The sequence below is a fragment of the Callospermophilus lateralis genome, chromosome 1 (genome assembly GCF_048772815.1).
Source record: "Callospermophilus lateralis isolate mCalLat2 chromosome 1, mCalLat2.hap1, whole genome shotgun sequence".
Taxonomy (NCBI): domain Eukaryota; kingdom Metazoa; phylum Chordata; class Mammalia; order Rodentia; family Sciuridae; genus Callospermophilus; species Callospermophilus lateralis.
The window spans coordinates 217,503,761-217,512,457 of NC_135305.1; the positions used below are offsets into that span (position 1 = coordinate 217,503,761).

Genomic DNA, 8,697 nt, shown 5'->3' on the forward strand with positions numbered 1-8,697 from the left:
CAGAGTGAGGGGTGCTTGCTGATTTGTTTCTTTTCCCTCACTCTTTTTCTCAAAAGATGTCTCATTTATATAGATGCACAAAATCTAACAGATGTCTCTGAATTCCAACTCTGGAGCCTCTCAGAAGATTCAGACCTGCAGCATGTCCTCTGTGGACTATTTCTGTCCATGTACCTGGTCACAGTGCTTGGAAACCTGCTCATCATCCTGGCCGTCAGCTCTGACTCCCATCTCCACACCCCCATGTACTTCTTCCTCTCCAACCTGTCCTTGACTGACATTGCTTCATCTCCACCACAGTCCCAAAGATGATTGTGGACATCCAAACTCACAGCAGAGTCATCTCCTATAGGCTGCCTGACTCAGATGTCTTTTTTTTTTTTTTACCATTTTTTGCATGTAGGGATTATACGCTCCTGACTGTGATGGTCTATGATTGTTTTGTGGCCATTTGTCATCCCCTGCATTATCTAGTTATGATGAACCCTCTCCTCTGTGGCTTCTTAACTTTGTTGTCATTTCTGTTCAGCCTTTTGGATTGCCAACTGCACATTTTAATGATGTTACAAATCACCAACTTCACGGACATGGAAATCGATAGTTTCTTCTGTGACCCTTCTGAGCTTCTCAATCTCTCCTGTTCCAACACCTTCTATAATAACTTGGTCAAGTATTTTCTTGGAGCAGTATATGGCCTTTTCCCCATCTCAGGGATCCTTTTCTCCTACTATAAAATTGTTTCCACCATTCTGAGGATCCCATCCTCAGGGGGGAGGTACAAAGCCTTCTCCACCTGTGGCTCTCACCTGGCAGTTGTTGGCTTATTTTTAGGAACAGCTTTTGGAGTGCACCTTGGTTCAGCTGCATCATATTCTCCCAGGAAGGGTGCAGTGGCCTCTGTGATGTACACTGTGGTCACCCCCATTCTGAACCCCTTCATCTATGGCCTGAGAAACAGCGACATTAAAAGTGTCCTGAGGAGGTGGCAGAAACAGCAGAAATGTCTAGTATAGCACATGAAGAATCCAGTTGCATTGTTTGTTAGAAAATTCAGCAAAGCTAAATATTCTTTTTTATTTTTATTTATTTTTTTAGTGGATGGGAACCCAGTTTTTATTTGGTTACTCATCCAGGTGGACTAGGCATCAGTCCCCTCCTAGTTTGCAGGTCCCAGGGCTGAGGCGGTTTAGGGGCAGTGCCACCAGGTGTCTTAGTGAGGGAGATCACTCCTCCCTGGTCTTCCTCCTGCTGTGCAACCTGGACTTTGCTTACTTCTCACACATGTCCTCCTTCTGGTGCCTCAGGCTTCTTGCTGCTAGGTTGCAGCCTATTACCTGTTACCTTCTCATCTGCTGCCCACACTTACAGCCTTCTGCACATTGTTCACAGGTTGTATCCTACCTGGTACCTGGGCCAGCTACATCCATTAAGACCTCCCTGCCCAAAGCACAGGCACGTCATCCTCAGGCCGGTGGAGGAGCCCGAGGGCCCCTGGTCCTGAGTTCCCAAGCCAAAAGTCTTCTCTTTGGCAGAGGATAGGGCCTCAGAGGCATCTTCCCTCCCCCTCACCTAAAACCACCTCTGCAATCCCAACCTAGCCCTTAGAGTTGAGCCAAGTCTCCCCACAGCACCATCCACAGCGGAGCTCATGGTTTGGTAGTGGTCCTCCTGGAAACAGACGTTGCCAAGCAACCACAGCCAAACTCCTGAGCCTGTGCCCTTCCAGGACTCTGACTGGCTGTGGAGTGAACTCTCTCCAGCATACATGTGTGAGGCCAACAGAAGCAGAGCCTTTCCTTCCTTTTTTTTAAAAAAAAAAAATTTCTAATTAGTTTTTCACATTCTGTGTTCAATGCCTGTCGCTAATCTTTGAAGAAATGTTTGGGAATTTTTCACATTTGGAACCAATTATCACTTTGGAAAAATGAAAAATTTTGGAGATGGATCACGGTGTCAGTGTCATAAAAATACACATGTGATTAATGCTGCACATCTATATACTTCGAGAAAGGTGAAATTGTAACTTTTTGTAGCTTAAATTTACCATGCTAATACTAATATGAAAAAAGTCTTTAAAGAGAAATTGATATTAGAGGAGAACCTCGTTAGTAGTTGATATAAACTGTGAACACTTATTGACGTCTAATTTCTCTTCCTTTTCTTCCTGATATGCTTCAAAACTGCTTGGTAAATTGGATGCCCTAGGCATTAAGCCACCAAGTTCACACAGTAGTCAACAATCAGTCTGTGCCTCTTCTAGCCCTTCAGCTGGAGGACTCCAGTCCAGTGGGCTCCATACCTGCTCTTCTTGCTGTGGACGTCTGCATCAGGAAGCTCTTAGCTGAGCTTGTGTTGGTACCCGAAGGCTGAAGTGAGGGCCACTGGACATTAGGGCCACTGGACAGTCCATTTATTGATAGGATTATTTGTTTTTTTGGTGTTTAGATTTTGGTGTGGAACCACAATTTCACCCAGCTATCCCACTCTTTGGTGTATACCCTAAGGTCCTGAAGTCAGCATACTACAGAGAAACAGCCACATCAATGCTTAAATTAGCTCAATTCACAATAACTAAACTATGGAACCAACCTAGATGCCCTTCAATAGATGAATGGATAAAGAAAATGTGGTATATACACAATGAAATATTATTCAGCCTAACAGGGAGCTAGAGAATGTCACATAAAGTGAAATAAGCCAATCTCAAAAAAAAAAAAAGGCCAAATGCTTTCTCTGATATGCAGAAGCTAATCCATAGTGGGTGTTGGGTAGGGGAAAATGGAGGAAATTTGGACTGGGCATAAGGAAGTAACAGGAGGAGGGGAGTATGAAGATGGGAAGGATAGAGGAATGAGATGACATTATTACCCTATGAACATGTATGATTGCATTGACTTGTATGATTCTGCATATGTACAGCCAGAGAATTGAGAAATTGTGCTCCATTTGTATACAATGAATTAATTGAAATGCATTCTGATTTCATGTATAACCAGTTAGAACAAATTTAAAATAATGAAAAAAATAGAAGTGTTTAAAAAACATAAAATGAAAGAAGTAATTAATTATGCAAGGTTCTTCCTAATTACAGCTAGGGTCCAAAACTTAAGTGGACCTTCATTTTCTCTTCTTCGTCTTTCTTTATTAATGTTGGGAAGTCCTTAGAGAGGGGCATTGCATGGACCAATTAGTTTAATTGTGAGCTCTGTGCACTGAGCTTCCAAGGTTCTATATTAATCCACAGTCAGTCTGTGCCTGCAGCCCTTTCACTGATAGTTCTTGTCCAGTGAGTTTTGTGGCTGTGTCCCCTGATGTGTTTCGGCATCAGGAAGCTCCCAGCTGACAGCATATTCCTGAGAATGCTGGGCACAGAGTCTGAGCCTTTGTTGGGCACCAGGTATGGGTGGATAGTGGCATGTGCAGTCCTTATCATTACCCAGCAGAGAAGCAGCATAACCTTATAAGTGCACTGGGAGCCTTGGAATTGTAAGTGTTGCTTCTTTTTCAGAAGAACAAACATCAAAGTTGGAGTTCCCAGATGGAGGGATATCAGGAGGTCAAGTTTCATATATGGTATTTGTGAATTTTTTTAAGAATACTTTTGATGGGCTGTCATATATCTCATTTAAAATGTGCTCTTCACCCATGCTGTTTTTATTTCCAATAAAAATTGGTCCTTCAACTATGTTTCTTAAGCTCTAGCAAAGACCTCTGGTGGTCTTGATAAGGATGATGAGGGGATGACAGAAGCCAGAACATCATGAACTGTCACTCAGGGTTTCCAGGCTCAGGGGCTGAGGAACAGATTTTGTGTTATCTGTCTCACTTTTTGTGTGTCCTATTCTGATAATGCATGCCTCATTTATTATTCTTTTACAGTAAAAAAAAGAGCTTTATAATTATGCAACTTGTTGTTGTTTGCTAGGAGACAGCAGCCTGGTTGCATTGGGCTGTCTGACCATGGTCTCAGGGCATCATGGGAGAATTCTGGCAGGCTGTTCCATCAGCAAGCCCACTAGCCATTCCTAGTCCCTGTCCTGAAGAAAGAGAGCCTGGCCCATGGTGCTCTTCCTGTAGGATTCCTGGGGAATCACAGGACAGAGCAGTGGGGGCACTTGCTGCATACACAATGGAGGAACAGCCACAGGTCACAGAAGAGATCTTAGTAAGATAGGCTCATGATCATTCAGCATAAATCATGCTCATGGCCTCCCTCCATAACCTCCTTGAGCTCACCACATGCTCTTCCATGAAAACTAATGTTAGGTCTTGATTTCATTCCCACTCAAAAAACTGGAAAGTGTTATAAAATGTACCTGAGCTTTACCAGTGGTTAAGGTCTATGGACTATGGCTGAAAACTGTTAAGTGGGAAAGTAAAAAAAAGTCTTTGATTAATCCATTTTAGAGTCTGTCAGTCCCAATCTCTATGAACGGTAGTCCCTAGTTTTATTGAGGTCTAGATTCAGACTTGCCATCTGGGTTGATTTCCCACTGATGTAACTGCAATGAGTAAAGATAAATAGATACTTGGTGCTCTTCTCTGTATAATATGAGATATGTGAATAAAATCTGGGCAAAAATATTCTAGACATTAGTGTTACTGTTAGCATGACTAGGTTGATCCTCATGCCACTCATGCACCTAATGCATTCAGTGGTCTGAAGTGACCGTTTCTGTTTCTGGATGGGACACATCATTTTTGCCCTTAGAGATACATGTGCTGCCTTCCTGACTCCACCCAGGGCACCAGCTCTTCCACTGCAGCCAGAGGGAAACAGTATTCCCTGCACAAGTTGAAATTTCTTCAGGAGTCTTCATGGACAGTACTTCACAGTACTACTTGGGCTGATGCTTCGTTTTCCTGATACATATTAGGATTGAGAAGATGTAGATGATATTGTCTGCTCTTATAGGGAGACAAATGTAGGTCATTAATAGCAAATTTCAGAATGAACTTTTTTAACATTGGAAATCAGTCTCCTATCCCCAACCAGGACCTTATGGAACATCCTTTTTTTTATATGGAACACATCATGTATTTGCATGTCATCCTTGCACAGGGTCCATGCTAATCTTTTCTGTATCATTCTAATTTAATATATGTGTTGCCAAAGCAAGCATATTCTTATTTGAGTGACACATCAATGACAGAAGGGTTTTGAAATCATTGCCATATTAATAAACTCTCCAACTAAATGACAGGGTCTTTCCTTCAGGTAGCACTTTGCATCAGATAAAAACTGAAGAAGAGAAATGTACCTCACAGAGGAATTATCACCTCAGGTTAATGTAAACTGATATATTTTCATGGCAATAGGCATTTTTTTTTTGCAGAATGCTTAGATAAGTTATTTTTAGGTAATTTTAAAGCAATTTTTATAAAGGAAAATGTATGGTAGATAACATTGAAATGAAAATACCAATAGAAAATTACACCTTCCCATTTCATGACAGTAGATGTGTCTGGGAGACAGGTTTGCAGAGATACTAAGACTCAAATTTCTTATATAATGATTCAGATCTCTTGCCAATGTTAGTCCTGGCACAAGTGTTATCAGATTAACATATTTTAATATAGATAAGGGTATTATGAACAATAAGAGTAGATAATATTCATGGAGCGTGTTCTATTTTATGATGTTGTTAGTCAATGGATATCAGATTTGGTATAAGAAAGTACCATGGAGAATTTCACAAGTGGACATGCAGATACATTTTTGTTGGTATGACATCACTGTGTATATATATTCTAAGATATACACAGGGACACTTGATAGTGGGAGAGAATTACAAGTTATGCAACTTGAAAGACTTGTTAAAATAATTTCCTGATGAGAACCATACAAGGTTGGGAATTATTACCTCATTTTACAGATGAGGAAGTTTTGAAAAAGTTGTTTTATTATTTATTGTTATATTCTGTTTTGTGCTGTGTCCAGTTCAACCACGGTGAAAAATGAAAATAAACTCAAGTGTAATTCATGTAGCCTAAATAAGAGAATTGAAATCAAGGTGTCAGGAATGACCAGAAAATTCATGAAGAAATAAGAAAATTGGAAATAAAACTTGATTTAAGGGCTTTCTTTTTCTTAGATCATAAAAAATAAACTTGATGGATTGAGATCAGAAAACCATGAAGCAGTTTTGGCAGGCTAGAGGAAGTACAGGATCAAGAAAAAGAAAAAGAGTTAAGTGCCATTTTATAGAACAGATACTTTGCTGATATTGTATTGTTTTACACAATAAACCTGTGTGAAATAAAACTACTCAAAGGAGATTTTACAGTCTAGGATTTAAAAATCATTGATAGGTACACTACACACTAGTGCTGCATTTGTGGTTAGTGCTATTATTGATTATTGTTATTGAATCAATCATATTTATCAAAATCTGAATTTTATCAAAGGCAAGGATTCTTGTTTCATGTTATATATATTTTTTAAAGAGAAATATGCACAAAGGAGAAAAATTAGAATATCAAAGAATGATGAGACCCCTTGCAGAAAATGGAACCTACTGCTTTCTGGTTATGATGCATCCTCCTTGATTTAGTTGTCAGGAAAAGCAATCGTTACATAGTAACAAATATCTTGTCAAAGGAATTTGTTCCAGGGCTTAGAGGTATATCAACTGCTTCCTAATTTCTCTTACAGGAAAGTCATTACTTATTTCCTTTTTTTCTTAAATAGTAAGCTGTATTTCATTGTGATCATGAACTTCTCTCCTCTCCTCCTGGATTTCTAACTTTGCTTATGAAAATGCCACAAATGTGAGTATGGAAATAGGAGTGAACTATAAAGAAAGAATGAAAGAGTAGGCAGAAACTGGGAGTCTCACTACTGACAACTGTTGTTGAAGGTGTATGGACCTAAGTGTGAGCAGCTTCCTTGTACATACTTAAATACAAATGCTTACAGAATAAGGGGTGCCTTTTTACATATTTTTTGTAACACCTACTTTGTTTTTTCAAAAGGTGTTCAAGCAGTATACTAGCACAAAACGTAACCCGTGACTCTAAATTCCAACTCCTGAGCCTCTCAGATGATCCAGACCTCCAGCAGGTCCTTTTTGGACTGTTCCTGTCCATGTACCTGGTCACTATCCTGGGAAACCTGCTCATCATCCTGGCCATCAGCTCTGATTCCCACCTCCACACCCCCATGTACTTCTTCCTCTCCAACCTGTCCTTGGCTGACATTGGCTTCATCTCTACCACGGTACCAAACATGATTGTAAACATTCAAATTCACAATGAACTTATCTCCTATGTAGGATGCTTGACACAGATGTCTATTTTTATCATTTTTGTTTGTTTGGATTACATGCTTCTGACTGTGATGGCCTATGACAGGTTTGTGGCCATCTGTCACCCCCTGCATTATACAGTCATTATGAACCCTCGCCTCTGTGGCTTCTCAATTTTGGTGTCATTTTTGCTGAGTCTTTTGGACTCTCAGCTGCACAATTTGATGATCTTACAGATTACCAACTTCAAGAATGTTGAAATTTCCAGTTTCTTCTGTGACCCTTCTGTACTTCTGAATCTTTCCTGCACTGACACATACTCTAATAACATTGGCAAGTATTTTCTTGCTGCCTTATATGGCCTTATTCCCATCTCAGGAATCTTTTTCTCTTACTATAAAATTATGTCCTCTCTTCTGAGAATCCCCTCTTTAGGTGGAAAGTACAAAGCCTTCTCCACCTGTGGTTCTCACTTGGCAGGTGTTTGCTTATTTTTGGGAACAGGTACTGCAGTGTACCTTGGATCAGCTGTATCACATTCTCCCAGAAAGGATGCGGTGGCTTCAGTGATGTACACTGTGGTCACCCCCATGTTGAACCCCTTCATCTACAGCCTGAGGAACAGGGACATTAAAAGGGCCTTGAGGAGGCTGCAGAGGTGGGCAGTCTGATCTTTGTCCCTGTGAGGTCTGGTTGCAATGTGTGTGGGCAAATGCAGTAAAGCTAAATACCTGGCCCTGTCAATATGCTTCTTATGTGTTAATTTCCCATAGAGTTCCATAGTAGAATGGTGCAGACTATATCGGGTGGCAAATTTGGGAAGTGTTCCTACTAGGAACAAGGATTCATATTGGTGCTATGAAAAATGTAGGAGATGGATGATGGTTACTGTATCACAACAAAGTCTATATTTAATGCCATTAAACTATGCTATTGATGATGATAATAATGGCAAATATTTATAATTTTAAAACGCCATAATGAAAATTTTCTTGGGAAGCTACTATTTTTAAAGAATAAAGAATGCAATAAGAAAAATGGACTTTTTTTGCAAAGAATTACTGAAAATAATCAGTTGATGTTCATTTTCTACCCTTATTCTTCCACCATTGCTGTTAGGAAGTCCTTAGTTTGTGATGTGCTCACCTATTGGCCAGTCAGGAGTTCTATGCTTTGAGCCTCCAAGGTCACACCATAGTCAACGAGCAGCCTGTGCCTCCAGCCTTTCAGCTTGATGGTTCCAGTCAGTGGGCCCCACACTGTGTTTCTTCTAACCCTGGTTGTGTCTAGGAAGTCCATACCTGAGTGTGCACAGATGTCAACCCTAAAGATGAGGTGGGAGGCCCCTGGGTACCAGCCATGTGGAATTCACTCTCCTTAGTCACGACCACCTGAGCCAGTGTAAATAGGTAACTGCTGAGGGAGGTGAGGATGGAGGAAGGACCAATAT

The 8,697-nt window shown here is 40.5% G+C and overlaps 1 protein-coding gene and 1 non-coding gene across 2 annotated transcripts; one reads left to right on the forward strand and one right to left on the reverse strand.

Annotated features, from left to right (window-relative positions):
• The first annotated feature begins 587 nt into the window (after positions 1-587).
• LOC143400831 (olfactory receptor 7E178-like) lies at positions 588-7,918 on the forward strand. Its single transcript, XM_076857821.2, has 4 exons — positions 588-1,007; positions 2,206-2,351; positions 3,329-3,397; positions 6,976-7,918. Exons 1-4 carry the CDS (start codon positions 588-590, stop codon positions 7,916-7,918), a joined length of 1,578 nt encoding a protein of 525 aa, XP_076713936.2.
• LOC143383917 (U6 spliceosomal RNA) lies at positions 5,018-5,121 on the reverse strand. The gene has a single exon (XR_013089213.1). It is a non-coding gene; the product is annotated as a U6 spliceosomal RNA (small nuclear RNA).
• Positions 7,919-8,697: the final 779 nt, after the last annotated feature.

Bases quoted from the DNA above. Each gene is read 5' to 3' on its own strand.
- LOC143400831 (XM_076857821.2), top strand. From the start codon at position 588: ATGGAAATCGATAGTTTCTTCTGTGACCCTTCTGAGCTTCTCAATCTC. The intron at 2,352-3,328 runs GTTGGTACCCGA...TTTCGGCATCAG, and splicing joins AAGCTCTTAGCTGAGCTTGT to GAAGCTCCCAGCTGACAGCA. The intron at 3,398-6,975 runs GTATGGGTGGAT...TTTTTTCAAAAG, and splicing joins GAGCCTTTGTTGGGCACCAG to GTGTTCAAGCAGTATACTAG.